Genomic DNA, 25,538 nt, shown 5'->3' on the forward strand with positions numbered 1-25,538 from the left:
AGCTAATACAGCTTTCTTTGGTAGAAATATGCCAAAAACGATTTCGCCCCGATTAGGCTCAGTAGTGAAGGACGCTTATAGGGGCCGTAACCAATCAGGAGGCAGGGATTATACCACGTGACCTTGATCTTCCCATACATTCTTTTAAATTTTCAAATCCAAGATGGCGCATTGGTGGGGCAAATATGGCGCCCACCGGAAATGAGGTCACGCGCATGCCCAAATAAGGCGAGAGACAGGAAGTGAATTTCAAAATTGATTTTTATTGCCACAGGAAGTAAAAATTACATTGGTGTGTATCCGTACGGAAATGACATGAAAGTGTTCGGGTCTACGACACGTTTGTCGAAGACGAGTCCGTATCGTTTAGTCCGTGTGATGACTTTGAGATGTTTGGTGGCTGGGGTTCTCCAGAAGAAGTTCGGGTTGACGACGTTGATATTGCGTCGTTCATCCTCGAGAGGTTGTGTGAGTTCGTCGAGTAGATTTTGTCGCATGACGTCATAGTTGAGTTGCCTGGATCCTCGTACATTCAGTGAGGAGCCTCGTACTTTGCAGCAGACTTTGCCTTAGTGGGTTCTGTATCCGTAATTTTTGGGTCCAGCGGCAGTGAAATCGGTGATGAAATCGCCCTCGTCGAGTTCGTTGGTCATCTCGCCCAGGTAATCGCCTAGCGGAACATTGGCTTGACTTGGTTTGTGCGAGTAGATGACGGAGTCGGTGTCAAAGTAGAGAACTTGTTGCTTTAACTGTTCCAAGTAGCTGTACAATTTGAGACGAGCCCAGCAGGTGGTGAAAGCTGCGACGAAGATGTTGATTCGTCCGTTGTCGGGTTGGTTGTCTTTGAGTTCGGCGTGGACGACTTCTACAGCTTCGTCGTTGGCGATTCTGACTTGTCGTATGTCGTTGAAGGGGTTGGAAACGAGGGCGAAGAGATGCGCTGCGTTGTAGACCACTTGAGTGGTGGGTTGGTGTAGATTTTCACCGAACTTGCCCCAGAAGGAGTTGAGCATGAGTTTGGCGGCGGCTTTGTGGCCGGGATTTTTCTGGATCATGGTCGGGTCTAGAGCGACGCATTCTTTCTGTTGGTATTGGTGGACGTAACGTGCCTTGTCTTCGGGGGTGGTACACCAGTTAGGGTAGCCAGCGGATTCCTGTTTAATTTTTAGCCAGGTGTTCACGTAATCGGCGAAGAGTCCTTTACGGCGTTGTTCGGGTGGGAAATGGTGGACTTCGTGGATCTTATTGAGAGTGTATCCCATGGCAACGGCTTTCTGGAGTTCGGCTGTGCACCAGGTCCCTCGGAGTGTACGTTGCTCGGCCGTGTGAGGGCAGTGATGAGATTTCTCTAGGAGGGGTTTGGTCATTTCGTTTTCCACACACGAGAGGCAGAGTGGGAAGGTGAGTTTACCTCCGTGCCGAAAGGGTAGAACGGGATGGTATAGTTCGTGAGGAGGTAGTATGTCCCCTTTCGCCATTCCGAAGTAGTGATGGATATCTTGATCTTCGGGGTTGACGATGACTTGCGGGTGTCCTACGGGGTATTCGCCTTCCTTGTTGACCCAGGGGTAGAGCGACGTCACGTCGACGTACTTGGTTTTTTCTCCTTGGGTCACGTCGGTCACGTGATACAGTTTGATTGCGTTCGTGCGACCTCCGAAGAAGGCTTCTCGTGGCTCGAGCGGGTCGACGATTTGGAACGTGTCTAGGAACTGACGGAGATCTGGGTCGGTTTTGACCTCCAGGTCCCACTGGCATTCCCACTTGACGTGGAGCTGGTAGCCGCGTCGCCTGAGAAGGGCGTGTTTCTGGAGCGTGGACTCGTAGACTTCCTGTAGAGTGCGATCGGTGTGACAGATGGGATATCTGTCGCGTTGTCGAGGAAAACAGCGAGGACATCCGTGCCACAGACATCCGTGGAATTCGTAGATGGTTCAAGTGTTGGGATCGTAACCGTCGACGAGGTGATTGGCAAGGCGGACTTCGCCTCCGTTCTGGACCGTACGGATACGATCGCCTTGGTCTGTGTGTTGTAACGAGTGTTCTTGCCAGGCTAGCCATTTCAGGGCTTTGACGGACTGATTGGATCTGGCGCCGTGCCATCCTCGAGGTGGCCTGGATGCGATGGTGTTGAGCGGGACGAGTTTCTTGCGCCAGAATCGGTTGCAGCCGGAGGCGATGGTGACGCATTTCTCCATGGGGTCGAAGTCGGCTTTTTGTTTGAATTCTTGTCGGAACTTTTGACAGCCTGCTTTGAGGAGTTTGACGTCCGACTCGCAGTACGCTTCCATTTCTCGCCGTAGGACGAAATGGTAGTTGTCGTTGACTTTCTCTTGGTACCACCGTTCGAATTCGGCTTTATTTTTGGCGGACATGCCGTCGGGATCGTACATGTCTCGCGGTGGCATGGGTCCTTCGTACTCTTGATTTTCTAGGGTGTTGAATTTGTGCGGGAAGAATCCCTTGCACAGTTCGTTGATCCCGAAGGTGGCGGGAAAGTTGGCCAGCGGGAACGGGAGAAAGCACAGGGAATCTTTGAAGGTCAGTCTGTCGGATCTCATGGAAAGTATCTTGGTACCTACGGTGATCTGGTCCGTGACTTCTCGATGCGTGGCGTAACAGTGTTGCAGGATGAACATACCGTCGTAGCCTTTTAGATTGTGGAAGATGACGATGACGTTCCGATCGTCTCCGTCCACGTCGACGTCGATGGATTCGAGGTGGTCGAACATGTCAGCGGTGCAGTTGGGACCGTAGAAGGAGCAGAATTGATCCTCTTCATCGTCTTCTAAGCAGAGAAGAATGGGTGTTTGATTCCCTTCGGCGTCGGTGATGGCTTCGTAGTCGCAGTACACTTGAAGGGGCGGATCTGTGTCCACCCAGACTCGTGTGTCTGGATCACCGGGTTCGGGTTCTTCGAAGGGTCGACCTCTCACTTCGTCGCGTGGCACGCGTTTCTTTTTGGGCTCGTCTTCGTCTTCGGGGATGCGTTGGATGTAACATCGGTGAGTCGGTAGAAAGACATTTTTTCGCAGCTGACACATTCGCCCCATCCGCGCGTGTGATCGGGGACACGATGGTCACCTCCTCGTCCAGTCCTGTGTTTTGGTTCGTAGACGTGGCAACAGTCTGGGCACTTTTTGTAAGTGTCGCAGATGGATGGGATGTTGCGGCTCCGTCGTTGCAGGTGGTAGTTGTAGCACTGGTCACCAAAAAGTTTTCTGTGGCACAACCGGCAGATCGAGGTGGGTGTGGGAAACTTGCCTCGTGCTAGGGGTCGTTTGGATTCGATGAAATCGTGGCAGTCTTTTCGTTTGCAGGCAGGACACCATTTACCGTCGCAGGGATGATGTTGAAAGTCGTCGTGATCGTATCCTCGATTGCATTCGTCGCAGAAGTAGGATTTGCTGAGGAACCCGTTAAACGAATTGCATCCGTCGTAGTGACTGTCTTCTTTGATGAGGCGAATGATTTTGTCCGAGGGTACGGGTTCCGCGTAGATGAGCATGTGTGGTGGATCGATGGAAAGGACCTTTAGTTGGTACCCAGGTAACGCGGCCTGAAACTGCTGCAACTCGGGAATGCCGCAAGGTCCTTCGGGTACGTTGGCTAGACGGTGGAGTTCTTTGGCCAATCGCTCTTGGACGGGTCGCCCCTGTTTGAGATTGCGGTAATCGGGGTCTCGCGAATTCCCGTTCGCATCCACCAGGGCTTTCATGGTGACAATAGCGCGGGCGCAGCAGAGATTGTATTTGTTTTGGATGGTCACGCGCGACCGTTTGAAGATTCCAAGTACGGCCGCACAGCTCGGTTTGTATCGGTTTCCGTTCCCACGCCCAGGACCTGGGGTGCGTATGAAAGTGGTTTCCATGGTGAACGTGTCGTCGGGGGTGAATTCTTCGTTGGAGTTGAGTTTGGCCGCTAGAGACTGGAGGGAAGTGTCTAGTCTTTCACTCCCTTCTTCGAATTCGCGCACGGTGAAAGTGGTGGATTGAAAGGCGTGTGTGAAGGCACTAGACTGCATGGTGAAATGGACCGCGGAGTTGGGAGTCAGGGTAGGATCCTGATCGATTTGTTGCTCGATGGATCGTTGAAGGGCATGAGTCAATTCTTGACCTAGATTGTCCCTGGGAGTAACATCTCTATGTTGTCTGAGCGTGGCTTCGAATCTTTGTTCGTTGAGGACATTTCGCCAGTTACGGCGAGCGCCTACGGGTCTTAATTCGAATTCTAGGAGTGGTCTTGTACTACCACCACCGGTTTGGGTCATCACTTGGTCGAGAGTCGGATCAAAGATCCAGTCATCATCATCGTTCTCGTCGAAGAACGCTTCGTCGTGGGTCCCTCTGTTCTGTGAAGACATGAGTACAATTTGAATGAGACAATGACACAAACATCGCTTTTTTATCAAGAAAAACACAAGTTTTTATTGGTTGGTTTTTACTGCCAGGTTGCCAAGGAAAGTTTGTGACAAGAACGATTTTTTATCATTTACATCAAGGAACGCTTTTTTAAAACTAAATCCTAAATAGATTTTCATTTTCTCGTTACGCATGTTGACAAAATGACCATAGACAGCCGTGTGATAAGGGGTTTGTGTTTCATAAATCATTTTACACACGTTTAGTCTACATTTACTCGTTCGTATTTCTATGTGACCGTAACCCCATTGTCTTTTCAGTATATTGTAATCTAAAATTTCGTCGTGAAGTTGAATCAATTGTTCATTGTTCCTGCGATCGAGTATGTGTTGCCAGGTAGCAAGGTGAAGTATGTAACACTGTATTTCTTCCGGTAGCTTATCCCAGTGACTCTGTAAGAGAGTGAGGACGATATTTTCTTAACCACCTATTATGAGCATACTTGGTGTAGTATTCACTGACAGGGTAAATGAAACCTTTTTCTACGAGGGCGCATCTCTTGGCATCTTTGTAAGACTCGGCTAAATACGTTTTTTGAGGTTTATCGTCAATGTCGATGTAACATCCGTATATTTTAAAATATGTGTCCTATGCCCCATTCTTCTTTCAGTTTTGCGTAGGCTAATATTTCCTTGCGAAGACGTCGTAACTTTTTGTTTCTTCTACGCTCGAGTAGGATTTGCCTCGTAGCCAGTCGAATCACGTAACGCTGTATTTCAGGAGGTAGTAGATCCCAGTAACTCTAAAAGATAGAAAGTCTCTTAACGTCCGCTATTCTGTGATAGGCATGATTAAACCCGTACCCTAAATATATTTCTTTCTTATTGTTTTGTTCGTCTCTGTAGAATCCATACACGACCATGTGCTTATTTTCGAGTCCTGGAATTCTTCCTTTGGAACAATAATCTAGCAGACATGTATCTAGCTTGACTTTGACGGCGCCTAGTCCCCATTCTGCTTGGACCTTTCCGAAGGTCCGTATCTCGTTCCAAAGGTCTCTCCACGATTCACGTTCACGTCTCTCGATGAGAGACTGGGACTCTCTAAGGTGAATAATGTAAGTCTGTATCTCAAGGGGCAGCCAATCCCACCGGCTCTAGGATCAAACGAATCGTATGCACTGAATAAATCATTCAGGTTTGAGAGAAATACATCGCGGATCACGACCGGTCTCGGTCTGGCAATCCAATCGCTCATTTTCATTTGTCTTTCAAATTCCATTTTCTCCTCGAAGGCGAGTTGTGACTCAGCGAGTGAGATGATGTAAACTTGGATTTCTGGTGGCAACCAATCCCAGTAACTCTATGAAAAGAAGGTGATGAACAAGGCATGACAAAGATGTCGTCCGAATTTGTAACCGCAAAACACAACGAAACAAAATCTCAAGTCCAAACGAAGGTAAATCTCTATGGGAGGAGTTACTAGTCTCAGTTCCATTCGTCCAAGATGGGCACGAGCGCACTTAGCATACACAACGAGTGACAGATCTGGCAGTACAACTTCTCTTTGATCACCCCCTTGTTCATCTGATTACCGAGTGCCTGGGTGTAGCAATCGTAGTGAACGTAGTAACGACAACACTTGGTCCTAGCGCAGGTTTCGGTTCTAAGTATGGCTTGCTCGCATAGGGTACACGTTATATTATCCATTTTTCAGATACTCAGTGCTTCCTCTTCTTCATGTTGGTCCATCTGTCGGTTCATCTCCTCGTCAGTGATCTCAGCCATGATACAAGTTTCAGAAAAAACTCAGAGTGCCGTGAACGGTTCGACTCGCTTGTTTTATACGCTCGGTGAAACGGGGTCCAGTCTCCGACCATGTGGGGGGTGTGGTAGGGGGATACTCCCTATCCCCTGAGTCTACCTGTACACGTGACTTCGGCTTTTTTCGTTTGATTGGTGTATGATTGACATAAAGCGAGGTGAACGCATTCGGCGTTTTTCAGTTTGGTCATGTCGACTGAACCTAGACGCAGCCGCCGCCTTCGACGTCTGTCACCCGAAGAAGAAGAACCGAGACGATTACGTCGTCGTCGTGCGCGATCACCCGACGATGAACCACCGAGACGTAGTCGTCGCCTTCGGGGTCAGATACCCGAAGAAACGCCGCTTCGACAAGTTTGTTTTATTTGTCGGAGAGATATCCACATTGTTTCTCTGGCGATATGTCAACGTACTCCTTGCTGCGGTGTGTTCATGCATCGACGTTGCTACCAGGAGATGGAGAGACAGGTTCGAACCTGCGGCAACTGCCGACGCGTGATCAACGAGGATCAGCCTGAGATCGTGTTGGAAACCGAAGAGGAACTCGAGGATGATGATGATGATGATGATATTGACCCGTTCGTGTTACCGTCAGGTGCGAATGGCTTAGTTAGATTTGAGCAAGAGTTGGCTCGATACCGTAGTGAGGATAGACCTACGCGCAGTCATCACGAGGGATCGTATCTGTGGCATGAATTGCCGTATGACTTGGACCCGGACATTTGGAGTCGTTATTATTTCGTGACTCTGTTTCCGAATCGAATCATGTACATTCATGGTTGTGTGCGTCTCCCCGTAGAACCGACCCGAGAGATCAGGTCTATTTTGTACCGTCTGTTCATATACAATACTCCTTATGCGACGTATAAATTGATTCGAATTCAAAGGTTCAGACTCTTCTTTAGGCGCGTAGAGGGACTGAGGAATATTGTTATTCGTTATGTACATCTATTACCCTTTCCGGGCGGTCCATCGCTTTACCACGAGGACGGACTGTGGACCTGACGATGTTTTTTTTTATTTTTATTCGTAGTGTATGAACAACGTAGAAGAATTCAGGAGGACATTTGGCATTTCAGAGACACGGGAAGACCCTTTCAGACGCACAATTCCTTGACGCGTTCGTGGAATCACTTGCGTTATCCCATTCCGGTCACGGTGTGGTTCCGTTACTATCGCGAGTTGGAGGACTTTGTGCGAACCTCAGAGGGACGAAGTCCCCTGTACATTCACGACACCGTGTTCATGCCCTTCCATATCATTTCGTACGATCATATACGCATGGAGGTGTATCGAATGTTTTATTTCAACACCCCTTATAGACTGTACAATTTCATCCCCAGACTTAGGTTTAGGTTGTTATTCGTGTCTTCGTCAACGTTCGGGGACCAAATAAGGATCGAACGACTGATGGTGAGATCGAGTGTTTCGGATACTCTGTACCACGATGGCATGGCGTGTGAGTCTTGAATAAAAAACAAGACACTTTTTTGAAACAACAAAAGTGTAATTTTTTAATGATTACAAAAACAAAAATAAAAAACTTGTTTTACAATTTTCCAACGTTTCTTGTCTTGCATGATTTTCTTCTTAGACAGAGTCATAGCTCAGTCCTTTTCTCTAGGGTTCGAAATCTTCCCACCCTTCTTGTAACTTTTCTGCGGCTGTCTTCTTGGCCTTCTTGTACGTCTTTGTCTTGCCTTTGGGACTGTAACCACCGTCGTCGTCTATGTATTTTTCGGAGACACCGATGTCTCTCAAGAAACTCTTTTGCGATTCGGACAAGGCTTTCTTTTTCGAACTATTCCCCTTTTTACCTAACGTGGATGGTTTGGGCGGAATGGGTGGCTTCTTGCTTGTGGATGGTTTGGTAGTTTTAAACTCCTTTTTGAGACCTGACGTGGAAGGTGTGGCGGGTTGTTGTTTGATGATAACGGGGGCTCGTGCTGCGGGTTGTTTGTTGAGTCCCTTGATGATCTGTTTCAACAGACTTTCGACGGGTGCGTCGGCCATGCCTTTGGGTTCTGCCGTCCCTTGGTACGTGGGGGTGCCGCGTGTACCCGGCCGTATACGTTTCACCAGTTTAATTTCTTCGTTTGCTATGGGTTTGGTCATCTTGACGGCCATGCTGTCGGGGATACGACTGTCATTCAAGATGACATGTTCTTCGGCGGCCAAACGTCCCGCTTTGTTCAACAAGGCACTCTGGGTGATCTGACCCTTGTAATAATCTTGCAAACGATTGAATTCTTGAACGGGCACCATCATGACTTCGTTCATACCTGCTGACTCAGGGTCGTATCAGGAAACTCGGACAATTCTCTCAAGGCCGTCTCGTAACAGTTTTGCCAGTACCGTTTGGCTTCTTCTTTCTTTTCCAAGTGTAGTTGAAGACTTTGAACGGTTTGCTTGCCTTTACCGCACTCCTTGCACAATTCTATGCACCCACCGGGCGGCGTGGTATCTCGTTTCGTTTGACAGGTTTGGCAAAAGTCACCGAATTTTAAAGCCATGTACTCTTGATACAAGGCGTGGTACCTCTTTTTCCAGTACTCGGACGAGTCTTTCCATTGGGCTTCGCGTCGATTGGCATCTTGTAACAACTGCACGAGTTTAGGAATGGTATTGGACTCTTCTTGGTTTTTATCTCTCGGCGGGAAATTGGGTACGACGTCGATACCCTCCAGCGGGTAACCGTCTTCGTCGCGTCCTTTCACCGTACACAACATGCTCGAAGACAACCGTGTAATCCGCTCCAGAACCCTACTCCGTTTTGACTCAGGAGGTGTTCTCTTCGACGCTTGAGGGAGTTTCTACGTTTACCCACTTCTCGCAAAACCTTTTTATGTCTTTTCAGTTTCCCATAAGTCAACGCGTTGATGGGGATCCTCTTTTTCAGCAAATTGAAGACCATCTCGCTGATGGCGTTGATCTGATCTCTGTCGGCGTGATGCAACATCTGTTGACGTTTTTTTCGATTGGCTTCTTTCAGGACGCTCGTCAAGAAACGACGTTGTCGTCGCAACCGCTTCATCGTTCACGTCTAACGTCCGGTTGGCTCGTCACGCTCTTTTATTCACAAGCTTTCGAGAACATTCAAAACTGTCTTGGCTACGGTGCCTATCAGTTTACCAACACCTTTTCCCTTTTGGATCCTTCCTCTTCTCCTTCCACGTATTCCAATACGCGAGGGCACTCGCCGTCTCCTTCGCCTCCTCAACATGTCGGTTCTGATGACGACTGGCACACACTTCAACCTTGAATGACGCCTGAAGGTGATCACGTGTCCTTTTTATAGAGGAACGTGAACGAATCGTTTTTCGTAGTCTCGAACGTATCGGTCGTAGGTGGGAGGTGTGAAATCCGTCACCACGTCGTCTAACGTTTGCATCTTGGTGAAAAACCCATCCAATTCCTCCACTCCAACCAGAGCGTAGTTCCTAAGTTCAGTCAGCGTCTTTTCGTAAGTCGTGTAAGCGAATTTGACCATGTCCATCTTGAACGAATACTTCTTGAAATCGTTCCATCCTTTCAGTAAGGTGGCGAAAGCCGTCAATCCTACCACCGTGTACCCATCTTTCCACACGGATCCCAAAATGATGCTCGCGGCCACGACCAGTAACGCTAGTCCGTTGAGAATGGCGTTACACAATTTGTAGTAGCCAAACATCTGCCTTCGACACCACCAATACTTGTGGTAGAAAGCATACAATCCGTCCAAACGTTTCAGCGAGTCCAATTCCACCATGGTGGTAAAAGGTTCATCCAATAGACAGACCGACGTGCTCATGACAACGCCTCAACCAGTCCCAAATGTATTCTAACTTTCTTTCGGTACGTTCGATCCTTTTAGCTTGTTGCTCGTATTCCCAGATCTCGTCCTTGAAAGCGACTTCTACGGACTGGTTCAGGATCTCCTGGACTTGTCTGTAACTATCGCACTCGTCCGCGATACGTTTCATGTTTTCGTGATCCATGCTGGTATCATCCCAGTAAGAGCGAGAGCATCGACATAGATGCAAGAAGTAGGGAAACCACTTGACTTCACTCCTCAACATGTTGTTGTTCTCAGTTACGCACACTGGTCGAATTGCGAGTCACAGTAGGACGTTGTCCGTTTTTATAGGTAGTCGTGATCGTATTATTGGTCGTGATACCAGCAATGCGACGACCCGCGGCCGTTTGTTGTTGTTGTCTCAAAATCTCTTCCAATTGTTGCTGCATCTGGGCTTGGTTGAGAACACGGGTTCCTCGCCTTCTTCGAGCTCGAGAAAGACCCGATCTCACCGACGAAGGAGGTGTGGAGTCACTACTACTTCCGCCTCCACCTCCACCTCCACCTCCGCCTCCACCTCCGCCTCCACCTCCGCCTCCACCTCCGCCTCCACCTCCGCCTCCACCTCCGCCTCCACCTCCGCCTCTGCGTCGTCTTCTTCCACTAGCATAGCGCTACTTCTTCTGCAGCTCCCGGCATCACTGCGGGACGTCGGCGTGTTTTGACGAGGGACGCGTCTCGGTCGTTTCCCTCCTCGAGTAGCTCGTGCCAAAGGTGTGGCGTCTGTCACTGTGGGTGAACGTCCCACCATTCGACGCAACGAATTTGGCGTACCCACTCCAGTCGTGACGTTGGTGCGTGATGCCCCCGAGCCAGCGCTACCGACACCCGCCGTGACATTGGCACGTGGCGTGCCCGTGCCAGCGGTGCCTACCCCGACCGAGGCCCCTCGCAGGGGTGGTGTCGCCAGTGAAGACTGCGGTGAAGGGGTGTTCAGGCTTAGACCCACACCCGCTGCAGGCGGAACCGGAGACCCCGTTGGAACCGGCGAATCCCACGGCGAATAATCGTCCAGAGCTTCAAAATTGAATTCGTCATTACCAGAACTCATTTCTCTCTCTCCCCCTCTCTCTTTCTATCTTCTTCTTGGCGAGTACTTGTTGTGTATGAACCAAACTCTCGAAACCTTCACCATAATATGTATTTATGATGGATCGTACTTGACGATAACTATCGCATTCTGTGACCTGTCTCATCGGCTCGTAGTCCGTTTCATTGGGATTCATGACGTAGTTGAGCCTATTTTTACACAGGTGAATGAACAGCGGAAACCACTCGACTTCGCTCCTCAACATGACGTTGCATCAAACTGATGGCATCGTACGAATCCCTCGTCTTTTAACACGCGGCTGAGCACGCGTTGATCGTCCTGACTGGCCGGATGAAGATCCAATAGCATGTAACCGTAAGGTCGATCGGTGACCTTTCGAAACGTATCCAACACGTCCTGCCATCGCGTGAGAAACGATTGCAGTAATATATTTCGTATCCCTAACTGATCCCGCGGGTTCTTGAAGGCCGCGATGTAATGAGTGTTTCTGGAAATGGTCTTGGCGAATTTTCCGTTAGGAAATAGATCCTGACACAAGTAAATCACCGTGATGTTCCGATGATGCGAGTGTTTAGTGAAGAGATCCAACACGCGCTCGTCGTTGCCACCCTCGTCCATCAGATCGTCCAGCACCAAAACGCCCCCTCGAGGAAACCATCGGGGTAACTGTTCGCTGTCGGGGATACCTTCGTGAAACTTGACCCCTCCCTTCTTGAGATTTTGGAAACCATCTTGCCACGATCCGTAGCAGTAATGAATACTCTTCGGTGGTTCTTGGAACAAGTCGCCGTTCTCCAAGAGCAGTTTGGTGGTGAACACCGTCTTGCCACAGCCAGACGGACCCGCTATCAACAAACTCGACGGGGTCTGAAATTGAAACGCTTTGCGTCGTTCCATGATCTTGAAATGGTAAATGGTATCGAGACGCTCGGTTTTTATCCAAACAACTTGGCCAATGGTGTCTTGACGGCTTGGATGCGTTTCAATAGACTCAAGAGGGTGGTTCTACGATTGAAACAGATGGGTGGTTTGGCTGGACTCTTGGCGGGCGCTCTCTTCGAGGGCGCTCTCTTTCGAGGTTTCTTCGCGAATTTACTCAAATTTCCGAACTTGTCCTCGTACCAATGCCTCTTTTTCATTCTTCTTTTCCTATCTTCTTTCTTGGAAAGCGTCGGCATGGCTGTCGCTCTCTTGCGTTTCCTGCGCGTTGTCACCGTGGACGGTAACTCACCGGTGTTGAGGACACTGTGTTGCGCGTTGTGCTCGTCTTGAAGTCTCTGAGGACTGTTCATCAAGGCTCTGTAGAGCTCTTGAAGTTCGGCGTTCATTGCAAGTGAATGACCAAGTGAGTTTTTACTGCACCTTTTATGCACTCGCAAAGTGATGTCGGAAGGACTCATTGCCGTAGCGAAGAACGTGCCAGTAAGGGTAACACCTATAATCTCTGCAAGCGTCTGTTTGAAGTCTGGCTCTCGTACGCACGTGGAAAAGGTCGTATCGAAGTAAATGATCTTTTTCCTGATCAAGTATGAATCGGACTCGACGATAACTGTCGCAATCCAAAATGAGTTTCAGGACCTTTCGAGGAGGATCATCCGAGGACAAGTCGAGATACCTGTCTCGACACAGTTCTAGGAATCGAGGGAACCATCTGACCTCACCACGCAACATCTTTTCTCAAAATGAACACTTTTTTATTCCAACAGCTTACTTTAACAAATGACGCACTCCTCTAGAGGAACCGCACGTGTCCTGGTGACACCGGGTTTTACAAATCTTGCGCCAGTCCAACTCGTCCACGATCAAACGTTTTAACATCTGTCCTACTTTACGATCGTTCTCTACAAACTCGTTTTTCTTAAAACGACTCAAGAACGCGTTCATGTCACGACCTTCGGCTCGGTCGATCAGGAACATCAGGGCGTAGTCGCCGCAACTCTGACTGAAGAGTAACTGTAGACTCTTGCCGTTGAAAATATGGTACTTGAAATGACGGTCCAACCATTCTTGGAGCGGCTCGGTGGTTCCGTATACGTCCAACGGGAGTCCGTAACTGTCCAGGATCTCACACTTGTCCTTGTCGGCCCACAAAGCGATCCGATGCATACCCGGTTTATCGTGAGGGTCCGTGTTCACGATGCAAGTGGTCGGTCCTTCTTGAGGTAGTGTCTTGGGAAGCCGATCGCAAGGTACCGTTCCGTAAAAAATACAGCAGAGTGACGGATTCGTTCGGGCCAAATGATCCAATTGTAAATTATTCAAGGCTACTTTCTCCATTTCTTTCTCATTGGTACACGTCGTACGTGACGACTCGGTTCTCCTTGATCTCCAGCAAGTTCTCGAATTCGCCGTACAACAAGATGGTCAGGTTTTCTCCTGGGTTGCCTCCAAAATCGATCACCAGACGCAGCTCACCTTCCTGCTTGGGGTTGAACACTGGACTGTCCAAACATCCGTTGGCTGCATTGTCAAATACAAACATGTTGCATCTCTTGCCGTGCCCCCAGTCCTCTTTTCTGACCATGTTTCCTTTTCCCCTGCACAAAGCTCCTGAGCCCTGGAGGAATCTGTAGTAGCCTCTCTGATCTTTACTGTCCCCATCGTGTTGGAGTTCCAAGGTCTCGTAGGGGTACTCTTCACCTCTCACCAATTGTTTGATGGAAGCGAGATTGAATTTTCCAAAATTGAACGGACTCTTAGTGACGGATCCATTGAAGGCAGCTTGTTTCATCAACACCACCACTAACCGATTAGGAAGCTTATTGTGGAAAGGATTGCTGCACTCAAAATGACGATTGTCATTGGGATGAGAGTAGGTTCGAATTTCACCTCTCACCGTGGGGTAGGTGGCCACTCTTCCACCTTTCATGCTGGACATGATTTCTCGGTACACCGAGGGAGTCACTCTCACTTGGGACAGGAACAATCTCACTTTCACGTCGGCTTCAGTCAGTCTGAGAGTACTGGCACCATGCCATCGGATGGTCCACGCAGCTGGGGCATTGAAAAACATGTCGATCTGGATCTGCACGCCAGGTACCAGTAACTTGCTGAGATGAAACACTTCCAGCTAAGGTTTGAACCTCAAAGTCACTGATTTTCCATCTAGAAACTGGGCTCGTCCCAGGACTAGGTTCTTTAGGTCTTGTGGTAAAGCAGTAAAATCAGCGTGAGGAGTACCAAAATCCAGCTTATTCGTCGGGTACACCGCGACAGTTGTACCAACCATTGGGTGTCAGGATCGTTTCACCGTCGTCTCGGTCGTGGTTCAACAGAGCCTCAATGTAGGCTTTGTAGTGGTAAGTATCGGTCTGAGGGCTGATGAGAGTGCCATTCAATCTCACATTGATCTGTTTGAAGAGGGTGTTGGCCAGATTGTTGACGAGTCCCAGGACATCCGCTGTCAGCAGATCCGTATTGCCAGTTTTCTTAACGGTCAATTCCACTTCAAAGAAACTCTCGTTCAAGTCGATAAAGTCTTCTTGAGGATCGACTTGGAACGTCACAGGGTTGATCCCCGTATTAAACGGGTTGATTCTCACCACACGTCGAGACGACATGCTTAGATCCGTGGGAGGGGTCTGGAACATGTCCAGGCGGGGGTTACGAACCCCCGCCGACCTGGCATGAGCCACCAGGTCCGTCATCGTCGTCTACGTCGTCTTTTTCGTCGTACACATCTCAGTGCGGACTGTACCCAACGATAGTTTGGACGTTTTGAGCGTGTCTGGAATATCGAACCGCCTTTATACGTGCGTATTCCTCCAGGGAGACGTCTCACGCGTCTCAAGTAGATGGGAATCATGATCCAAACAGGTCTTTTCTTTTTCTTTTACTACCCAACACACGTTGTATCTCTTGCGACGCTTTACGTTTCCCGGTTCGTATGGCACCTCGCTTTAACCCGGCGAGTGCACCTTTCCAATTGGGCTTTCCTCCTTTGCCACCCGAATTTAAACCTTTCAGACCCTCGATGGCCGTCTCGTTCAGAACGTCCTTGAGAATGCCGGGACCTCGTTTCTTGATGCCTCTCCAAATCTGACCGAATATGCCTGAACCCGTTTGGTATCCGTCGGGATGAAACCGTATCAAAGTTCCCCCGATCATGATTTCTTAAAGTGTAACGTCACGATCGTATGGCCAATCCCAAATTTCACCAGTTCTCCAGTTGTCTCGGCCACTTGCACCTCTATAATGTCAAGCACCTCCTTGCGCACGGGAATATATTGAATGTGAGTGGGTTCGAAGTACTGAACACCAGCACCTCTTCGAATCCAGTTGACCTCTCTCAGTAAATCCGTGACTTGATTTCCTACCACACTTCCACCTCCCACGTCGGAGTAGACGAACAAGGAACGCGAACTGCTTCCAATCACACTTTCAAAAGCTTTGTTCAGGTTCAGAAAACGCCAATTGCAAAAGATGCTGAGTCTCAAAAAATCAGCATTTTTGAGTGGGTTTTTTACGACATTGAAAAAAAAACACGATTTCCATCAGAATCAAATAGGTCTCCATTGCTTTGAATGTCTGGAATGACATCATCGAAAAATTCGATTCGCAAGTTTGGGCCAATCACGTAACTATTTCCCTTCTCCAGGATCCATCCCATTTTCAAAGCCAGATCAACGTTAAATCGTAATGCAGGTGTATCCGTTCTGGAACGTAAGATGTCTTTGTTATCCGTGACCAGGTCTTCACCTTCCCACTTGAACGCGACGTAGGTTCTTTTACCATCACTCGTGACATATCTTGAGTTTGATCTCGGTCCAGAGTATTTGAAGATGCGTTCCCTTTCGAAGTAGCTGAGAATGGATTTCATGAATTCAACTCCGTTCACGTTGCTGTAAACCTCTCTGACATTTTCGGTGCTGAATAAAGCTTCTCCAAACGAATGCCCATTTGAAGTTCGAGGTTCAACGCGTCTCCATGCGGTATAGGCCAAGGTGACTTTATCTTCAGAATCGGTAAAGGAAGGAAGCGTCACATGAGCACTGACATAGCGATGCTACACATCCCCACTTTCCACCCATTTCCCTCCAGGCGTATGGGATTGGGTAGCCTGATCTTGAAACTGTTGGACTTGTTCTCCGGAAACTCGTTGTTGTTGCTGTGACTGGGTAAGCTGACGTAAAAATCACTCATCTTGTTTTGAAATGCAACGTGATCGTGGTCACACCCGAAGCAAAGTTCACCAGTTGTCCGTCGTTCTCAGACACTTGCGTCTCGACAATGTCCAGGACGGCCGTGCGCACCGGTAGATATAGGATGTGTCTCGGTTGAAAGTCGACTACACCCGGATCGTAACGAACTTGTTTCAACAGATCCGTGACCTGATTTCCCGTCACCATACTTTGTCCCACATTCGAATACACGAACAAAGAACGACGATCGTGACCAAACGCTTCTTCGTAACTACGATCCAGGTCCGTGAAAACCCAATTGATGTAACAACTCAAATGTAATGCGTCTGGGTCGATCTTGTAAAATATCTCGTTCCCTGAAGGTATATGGGTTTGATCAAGTCCAAGGCCGTGGGCACGACTTCCTGGGGAAATTCTTTTCTTAAGTTGGGTCCCAAGACGTAACCCTGTTGTCCGTTATCCAACGTTCCAATCTTGACCCGTTTCATCCTCTTGGCCAATTCGATCCCAATGGACATTTTGGGGTAGACGCGTTTACCGTTGATGTCGAGGGTGGTGCACGTTCTCGAGTTGTCGAGGACGCATTCTCCATTCTCGGCCCGATGCATGACCGTGTACAGCAATTCGGTGGGATCGTCGGGTTTGCTCTTTTTCTTGTACATCGTCGCGTCGACCGGCGCTCGTAAACTCATCCTCCACATGTATCGATCTCGTATCATGTTCAGTAACTCGGTACCGGTCCTCGGCGTGAATTCCAAATCGACTTCTCTTGTCACTCCAGCGACATGAGAGTATATTTCGAGGTCTGGGTCCGCCATCGCGAGCCACCAGATTTCAAACAGAATAGAATCTTTCAAGTCCATCTTACGAACAGCAGACGGAAAAGAGAGGTCGCTGATACCCACTTTCCATCCCGATTCTCTCAACTGTAACGGGTTCGGCAAACGATTCTTGAAACTGTTGGCCTTGTTGTCCGGGAACTCGCTCGTACTGGCGTTGCTCATCAACTGCACGTAAAAGTCATCGGGAGACTCATTCATCCTTAAAGTGTAATGTCACCGAGGTCACGCCCGATTCAAAGTCCACCAGTTTCCCGTCGTTCTCGGCCAATTGCATCTCCACTATATCCAAAACATTGCTGCGCACAGGTTTATATTGAATCTGAGACGGTTCGTACGTCGTCTTGGTAGGGTCGTGGGGTACTTCTCTCAATAGGTCCGTCACTCGATTCCCAGTGATCGTGTTACGACCTACATTCGAATACAAGTACATGGGACTGCGAGGAGGAGGGAGCTCCGGATGGATGATGACTCCACGACAGACCTTGGCGTATTCCTCGTCCAGGTAACTGAAGCGCCAGTTGCAATAGGGACTGAGCTGTAACACCCCGTTGCTGCCCAAATCCCAAAAGTTATGAATGCGAGTGGCGTCATGGTTGGCCCAGTCTTTCTTGAAATCAGATGGGACGGTGTCGTTTTGGAACATTTTGATCATATTCATAGTCAAGTGAACGGAGTAATACGATTCCTCGTTAATCAAACCCAAAGTCTTGACCAGTTTAGGACCAAAAAACACTCTGGGACGTTGTCTGTCTCCGGACTCGCCGAGGAACGTGTCGGTGTTGTCCAGAGTCAAATCATTCCCCTCCCATCGAAACACGGGGTAGTATTTTTTTCCGTCCGGCGCTCGTAGACTTTCACCTGCGCGATCCATATAATGATACATTCTTTCGTGAAACGATTGATGAGGTATTGCATGAGAGATCTACCACTCGTCACTTTGTGTCGGTCACGGTTCAGTTCCTTGCCGGTGACGTGAAATGGTACGCGGTATCGCCCCGGAAGCCACGAACCATCGGATTGCCTGAGAAACGTTTCAATGGTCCACTCAATACTAAGCAACGTATCGTCATCGTCAAAGTCGTGCGATTGATGGACTGGTACTTGATGCGGTCGTGACGGGGGAATCGGGTAAGAAACGCTCACCAATCCCACTTTCCATTCCTTGTCGGCGTCAAACGTGAGCGGGTAAGGCAGACGATTCTTGAAACTGTTGACCTTGTTGTCCGGGAACTCGCTCGTACTGGCATTGCTCAGCAACTGCACGTCTTTCACTTTTTTTTTCTTTTTCACGAGCACGTCTTTTTTATCCAACCAACTGTCGTACTTGACTGGCCAACCTTTCCAACGCACCAAGACTTTATCCCCTTTTCGTTTGACGATCTTGTCGATACGGAACAGATCGTCGTCTTCCACGGTCACCTTTTGCAAATCTTGCGCGTAAAACGTACCTTCGACCGACGTCCCATCCCATTCTTCCACTTTATACGTGGGGACCTTACCCGAACGCACCCTACGTATCACAAACACCTCTTCGGTCCAACCGGGTAAATACCCTTCCTTGAACTGTCTGAACTTCTTGTTCAGTCTCACACGATCCCCGACTTTGAGTTGAGGTTTCTTGAATTTTCCCTTTTTCTTTCCGTAAAGAGTCTCCCACACGTCCTCGCTATTGGTCAAAGTCACTTGATCGGGAGCCATCTTGATACTGCGATGATACGATCGATTGTACCCTTTGACCAGATCTTGTAACACGGGTACAAACTTCAACGTATTCTGCACGGTGAAGTACCGGTACAAACGTTCTTTCAAGGTCCGATTGAACCGTTCCACCACACTGGCTTTCGTATCCCCATGGGTCGAAAAATGATGAATGCCTTTCTGCTTCATCAAATCCTGAAACGTCTTGTTGTAGAATTCCTTCCCGTCGTCCGTCTGAAGATTGATGGGTTTTCTACCTCCTTTCAAGATCTTAGCCATGGCCTCCGTCACCGCTTTACCCCTGTTGCTCTTCAAGGGTTGGACCCAGGCGTGCTTGGAAAACACGTCCACAACCGTCAAGAGATAACGATACCCTCGATTGTACTTGGCGATATTGATCACCTCGATCAAGTCGGCCGTCCACTGCTCGTCGATTCCGAACACCACGACCGGTACCGTGGGAAACCGACGACGTCTGGGTTTGTGCAACGAGTACCCCAAATCCCGTCGCAAGACCTCGCGAGCACGTCGTACCGAGATCTTATTGGCCTTGGCGAATCGCGTCAGACCGCCCAGACTACCGGGTCTGGAGGGATCCCGATACCGTCCCAGTAACGTCCCGGTCGAAAGCTTCTTCTTCTTTTGACTTTTCTTCTTCATAATCGCCAAAGTTTGTAAACGCACTGTCTCCACAACTCAAAACGTTGCTCACGTACATCGAGTTACTTCTTAAATGAATCGGGCTGTTGTTTCAACCACAAGATATAAGCGACAAAACGCATCACGTTGGGTTCGACGTCGGTATAGTCAAACACCTCCAAGGGCGAATCACTGAAAGTGTCGGGGACGAGTTCACCTTCACCGTATCGCGCATAGACTCTAGTGCACTTGGAACACAAGGTGATCCAACTCCATCGATCGGTCATGGTCGCACACACTCTCGATATCAACCAACTCAATGCTTGAGACATGGTAAAAAATGATTCAACCCAATTTTATTTCAACTTTCTTATAGATACAGAAACGTTGTGCCTGATTGGTTCTTACGAAAAAACAAATCTGATTGGCTATCAAAAGAAGGCGAAAGACTACTGATTAGTACACACTTCGTCGTCCTCGGATGTGAATCCGGACGTGTTGTCAGGCAGTTCCATGTTCTTACAATCTTGGCGATACTCCTCATCATAGTCTTCCTCGAAGGAATCCATGGCATAATATCTAAAATTTTTCCAAAAACAATCCCCTTTACCGGGTCTCCAGTTCAGGGCCTCCTCTTCATCCCCCTTCACATAAAATGCCTGACGCATACTCTCTTTACAGACACCACACAGTTCATCCTCATCAGCGTCAATGGCACGAAAGAAAAACCGATCCTTCCATAGATCACGTTGACGCATGATCTTACCGATCAACTCTTCCAACTTCAGACAAGTTTCCTTGTGATCGCCCTTGTTGAAAGTCAGTAACGACTTCACATTGGGACTCTCGTCTGCCTCCAACACCCGTCGTGCCACGTCTCGAGCGAACCGCAAGGGTTCAAACAGATCACGGATGGCCTCACGCATCATGTACGTGATGTTATTCGTGACAATCAAACAGGTACGCTCTGCATCCAGGGCAGGATCCCGACTACGAATAAAACTGAAATAGTTATAGCCCTTTCTGTACAGCACACGACACCACTCACCACAGAACAGATACACCACTTCATTCCTCTTCATCAACTCCAAAATCATACCACCCCAGTCAGGACGGCGTCTCATCAAGAGATCAAAGGACCAGGAACCTTCGGGTAATTTCCCTAACGGTTCAAAGAGATTGTCAAAAATGTACACGTTCACGTTCGACATGGTATCGAGAGATCCCAAAGGGTTTACCTTCTCATCCACAATCTCCTTCACTAGCTCCTGAATCTGGTTAGAGTTGCTGTAGTAAGTCATCTTGGCCACTCTCCGACTAACTCGTTAAACTTCTTTCCTTCTCGATCCGCTCTCTTCGTGATCTCCAAACCCGACAAATGAGGATAGATCGTTCGGTCGCCCCAGTCAATCAAGTGCCTCTGAAGCCTATAGTACAAAGGGGAGACAAGATGTAACTCCAAGTCAAATATCTTAACATGTAACGGTCTTTCGCCTTCTTCGAGTCTCTCCAAAAACTTAGAAGCTCGATTCAACTCTTGTCTCAGATCTTCAATAATCTCTTCCACGTCTCTCTCATCCAAAACCCTATGAGACATCACCGCACCACGAGCAAGTCAAGAATGATTCTCAACCCGAGAAGCGTGCTCCTTTTATACCCGCGCCGTACCTCCACTTTCACTCAGTACACGTACTTTTACTGATCACGCGCCATTTTTTCACACAACCAATCAGAATGAAGACTAGTGCATGATCCCATCACCTGACACGTCTCCGATTGGTCGTAAAAAACCGTCTATAAAGTCGAACCACGCATTCCATCACGAGTCATTCGCAGGCGTCATGGATTCACTCGTCGAACCCGAAGAGGTCCCAAAAATCGATAAGAAAAGAAAATCATCCAAAAAGAAAGAGGCTCGTAAGAAACTGAAACTGGACATCCCCAAGAGAGAAGAAGAAGGTAAACTACTACAATCCACCTTAGATAGATGGCTATTCAAAAAACCTCGTTCTAGACTACGTTTCAAAGAACGCGTACTCCTCAAAGAGATCACACCGGACTCTGTCAGTTGGACCACCGTACCTCTCAAAGGCTTCTCGGAACCCTGGAGCGCCTTTTCAGTCAAACGACTAAGACTGACCCCCAAAAACGTGCGAAAAACCAGACACATCCTAGAAACAATGATACGAGAAAATACCTTGTTGGGATACTAACTCATCTCTTTCCTTAAAATCATAGACTCAAAGCTACCTGCCATTCAAGGCGGATGCATGTCACTGATAGGACTCGACAAGTTCAAGAAAGATAACGTCATAGTAGGAGAAGTGCCACCCGAAGTGGACGACAAAGGAGAATTCACCGAAGTACAAGTGTTGCAGGAATTCGACCCCGATCAGTTCCTGGACCAACTGAAAACACAAGATCACACCTGCCCGCGCTGTTGGGTACAAATGAAATTCGGGAGTGTGGAAACCCCCGATGGTAGTACCTGGGAGTATTACCGATGCCCCTCTTCCAGATTCTTCACCAAGTGTTATGTGACATGTGGTGCTAGTGAAGTGAGCACCTACTTGCAACGCGTCACCGAACGGACCCACCCCTGCTACAAGACCATCGACCCAGCCCGTTTCCGATGCCTATGCAACAAGTCCCTGGTCTTAGCCACCTCCCACTCCGCTGCCAACCCAGACAGACTCTATCTCAAGTGCCCCGAGCGCACCTGCAATTTCTTTCAATGGATCAACGAACCCCCACGAGGGGTCGCCGAAGCTAAACTGATCAACGGACAAAGTCCAGAAGATAGATGGACAGAAACCAAACTAAAAAAGGCAGGGTAGCGCAGTGGAAGCGTGTTGGGCTCATAACCCAGAGGTCCGAGGATCGAAACCTCGTCCCGCCCATTTTTTTTATGAAAAAAAAAACACACACACACACAGTTTTTAAAAAAACACTCTGATTTTTAATTCACATTTTTTTCTAGTTTTGCAGTTTGTCTTCTGCATCGATCATCGATCGCATTGTGTTCTGATCACATTTATTGAAAACTTCGTAATAAAAGTTTATAACGTTCATGTATCGCCTTGCCGTGTTCTTCTGTATGCGAGTCCAGTGAGTCTGGAACGGTTCGAAATTGTAGCACAACATCATTCGGTGAAATGTCACTCTGTCCATAGGCGGCTTCACCTTCAGGTTCCAAACAATGTTCCTTCGAACTGCAATGATGGCATTGTGTAAAGTTCTGTCGAACACCCACTCTGCGCGTCTATAGCGGCACTGGCTACAGGTCCAATTTTCACGCTGCTCTTCCATAAAGAAGAGGACCTGGTGAATCATCACCTCCAATTGACTCGATTCCTTGAAACGTATGACCCAACGGCGACCCGCCAACAAATCTCGTATGGGGAACCCATTTTCCTCGTAAAACTATACCCAGTCGCCATCCATGGTGTCGATCGCTTCTTCATACGATATGTCAGGCTTTCTAGGTACATGGTTCTGCAGATAAATCTCTCTCAAGGCCATGGTAGCGCTCAATACAAGTTTCAAAAACTCAGAGTGGCGAGCGAACGACGCCGATTCGCTTTATGCAGATCCGTCCAGCCACTCACAGATCAATCCTAAGTCACGTGTGCCTATAGACACAGGGGATAGGGGGTATCCCCTACCACGCCCCTCACGGTAGTAGACTGGACCCCGTTTCACCGAGCGTATAAAACAAGCGAGTCGAACCGTTCACGGCACTCTGAGTTTTCGTGAAACTTGTATGAGCGCTGACAAAAGACTGTGGCTGTTGCTGTTTCTATTGCTGTTGCTGTTGGATTTCAAGTGAGTATAGCATGGAAGTGTTAGAGCGTTGTAATGCAGAGTTGACTACCTTGGGAAAGCGGGTGCGAGAGTGGACGAAGGATGAAGAAGAGAATCGAGAGACCCCATTATACAGTGACCTAGAAAACCTTTCTGTTTCTAGAAGAGATGATGGGGTTCGCTGAAGAAGATGAGATTAACGATTTAGTAATAGATGTGGACTGGGCTCTCAACGCCTACAAACAACTATTTTAATTTTTTAGAATGGAAAACAGCTGTTATGTATGCAAGCAATCGAGACCCTGCTGCCGCCAACCGCTCCTAGAATTGGGTAAATATGGGACCCACGACAAATTCGTCCACACAGTCAGTAGACCGCTGAGAGAAGCCTGGAGACTAGGGTGCGTCTGGGCAACCTGTTGCGGGGCCATCTATGGCATGTACCACAATAAGGAGACCGCCCGTTACGAACCTGTCTTTCTGGGAAACCATTATGAAGAGGCGCTGAACAGAGTCAAACATGTCAAATCTTTCTTTTATGATGAAGAAGAAAAAGAGGGCGCAGGTCATTAGGATCGTGCACACGTCCCATCCTGTAATTAACAAGTGTAGTGTCAAAAATAAAAAAAAATGTTTTTTTGTTCCATTTAAGACTCATGTCATTTCCTAATCCAAGATGTCTTTGGTGTAGTGAAGGATACACTCACAAATACGGGCTCGACAACTATTTTCTCACCACGTGTTGCAACCAACTCTATCACGGAACCTGTAAAGCCCTCAACAATTGGTGGCTACGCCCCTCCCAAAGAGTTTGCACCCATTGTAAAACCGTGAATTTCGGCGAACCCTACAATGACAACCCCAAAAACAAGTACTAAAGAGGTAAGCGCTTCGGTGGTCTAATGGTTAAGACGTTGAGTTGTGGCCTCAGAAACCTAGGTTCGATTCCTGGCCGGGGCATTCATTTTTTTCTCTTTTTTCCAAAGAGACCCTTGGCCTGTAAAATCTATTTGGATGAACTCCACCCAGACGAAGATGTCATGCTCATCTTCCTCACCCAACATTTTCCCTACCCATGGTACCTGAGAGGAGACCTCTCCGATGTATGGCCCTTCGGACGCGTTTTCGAATCCTCCTCAGGCCTTCACGGAGAATTTCTCACCCCCAAGACAATGATGTTATCCCTCGTTCACCTGGGAACCAATGATGTGCAAGCCCTCAAAACGATGCAAAAAATCACACAAGAAACCATGTACATTCTCTCGTTAAAGGATCTTTATTAATTTTGTTACAGGCATTAAAAATCTTGTGTTTTTTTCACTCTGGTGGTGGTGGTGACGTCATCATTTTTAAAAATGCTTGGTAAGCCAACTCTTCTCTGTTTTCCCAACCGCTCCTCCACTCTTTCCATCCGGCCTCAAAACTCGCTGGCAACCTCTCCAAACACACGGGGTCCTTATCCGACAGAGACTCGTCATTAAGCATCCTAGTAGACATGGCTTGTCTGAACCTAATCACGTCATCGGCCAGCTTCGTCATCTCTTTCTTCAGGATGTAATCCGTACTGTCACTAACTGCGCCTTTCATAATCTTTCCAAGAAGATTATCCTTCACAGCCTTCAACACTCTCGCTGCAAATTCATTCCTCGGAGTTTCGTCCGGCAAGTCTCCCGCGGGAATCTCCACCACCTCCACCGTCGTCGTCTTCTTGCTATCCTCCGAGGCCATCTTCTTGTCGATCTCGAAACAACAATACCAACTCGACACTCACACAAACCTTTTTATTCACACCCTAACCATCTCTCATTGGTTCGCGCCCTATTTGACCAGGCACGTGACGTCCTCGATTTCATGCATTGGCTCGCGCCTTATTTGGGCATGCGCGTGACGTCATTTCCGGTGGGCGCCATTTTTGCCCCACCAATGCGCCATCTTGGATTTGAAACTTTAAAAGAATGTATGGGAAGATCAAGGTCACGTGGTATAATCCCTGCCTCCTGATTGGTTACGGCCCCTATAAGCGTCCTTCACTAGTAGGCTCAAAATCTACTTCCGGTTTTGCTGAATTTTCCGAATATTTGATTGCTTCGCGCTCCGCAGAACAGCTACTTAAGAATCTTTTAATGGATTTTGTATCCAGTTCAGGTCTTCATGGTATGACTGAGCAAAAAATAAAATAAATCAAAGTAAGTTTTGAGCCCGAAAAGAGATCAAACTGACACGCAAAATTTCACAATGTGTTGCAAGAGAATTATTGTATAAAAAATTTGCCATATTTTTCTACGGGTTATAACTTTAAATACCATAAAAACACTTTCTACGGGTTAAATATACACCCACCTGT

General features: G+C 48.1%; 5 protein-coding genes and 1 pseudogene across 5 annotated transcripts; all 6 read right to left on the reverse strand.

Moving 5' to 3' along the window:
- Positions 1-569: 569 nt before the first annotated feature.
- Positions 570-4,363, reverse strand: LOC149099011 (uncharacterized). Its single transcript, XM_089276747.1, has 4 exons — positions 3,085-4,363; positions 2,583-2,788; positions 1,205-1,832; positions 570-670 (listed from the first exon to the last, which is right to left on the reverse strand). The coding sequence occupies exons 1-4, from the start codon at positions 4,361-4,363 to the stop codon at positions 570-572; spliced, it is 2,214 nt and encodes a 737-aa protein (XP_089132873.1).
- Positions 4,364-9,455: 5,092 nt separating this feature from the next.
- Positions 9,456-10,041, reverse strand: LOC149099012 (uncharacterized). Its single transcript, XM_089278460.1, has one exon. The coding sequence runs from the start codon at positions 9,972-9,974 to the stop codon at positions 9,477-9,479; it is 498 nt and encodes a 165-aa protein (XP_089134586.1). The 5' UTR covers positions 9,975-10,041; the 3' UTR covers positions 9,456-9,476.
- A 1,248-nt stretch (positions 10,042-11,289) lies between these two features.
- On the reverse strand, positions 11,290-12,172 carry LOC149099013 (uncharacterized). Its single transcript, XM_089278459.1, has one exon. The coding sequence runs from the start codon at positions 11,965-11,967 to the stop codon at positions 11,308-11,310; it is 660 nt and encodes a 219-aa protein (XP_089134585.1). The 5' UTR covers positions 11,968-12,172; the 3' UTR covers positions 11,290-11,307.
- A 518-nt stretch (positions 12,173-12,690) lies between these two features.
- Positions 12,691-14,133, reverse strand: LOC149099014 (uncharacterized protein F54H12.2-like). The gene has a single exon (XM_089278458.1). It carries the CDS (start codon positions 14,081-14,083, stop codon positions 13,355-13,357), a length of 729 nt encoding a protein of 242 aa, XP_089134584.1. The 5' UTR covers positions 14,084-14,133; the 3' UTR covers positions 12,691-13,354.
- Positions 14,134-15,643: 1,510 nt separating this feature from the next.
- On the reverse strand, positions 15,644-17,326 carry LOC149099015 (uncharacterized; annotated as a pseudogene).
- A 7,184-nt stretch (positions 17,327-24,510) lies between these two features.
- Positions 24,511-25,145, reverse strand: LOC149099016 (uncharacterized). Its single transcript, XM_089277193.1, has one exon. The coding sequence runs from the start codon at positions 24,920-24,922 to the stop codon at positions 24,512-24,514; it is 411 nt and encodes a 136-aa protein (XP_089133319.1). The 5' UTR covers positions 24,923-25,145; the 3' UTR covers position 24,511.
- Positions 25,146-25,538: the final 393 nt, after the last annotated feature.

This window comes from Orbicella faveolata, unplaced genomic scaffold (genome assembly GCF_042242905.1).
Source record: "Orbicella faveolata isolate gen_17 unplaced genomic scaffold, um_ofav_v1 contig_46, whole genome shotgun sequence".
Lineage (NCBI taxonomy): Eukaryota > Metazoa > Cnidaria > Anthozoa > Scleractinia > Merulinidae > Orbicella > Orbicella faveolata.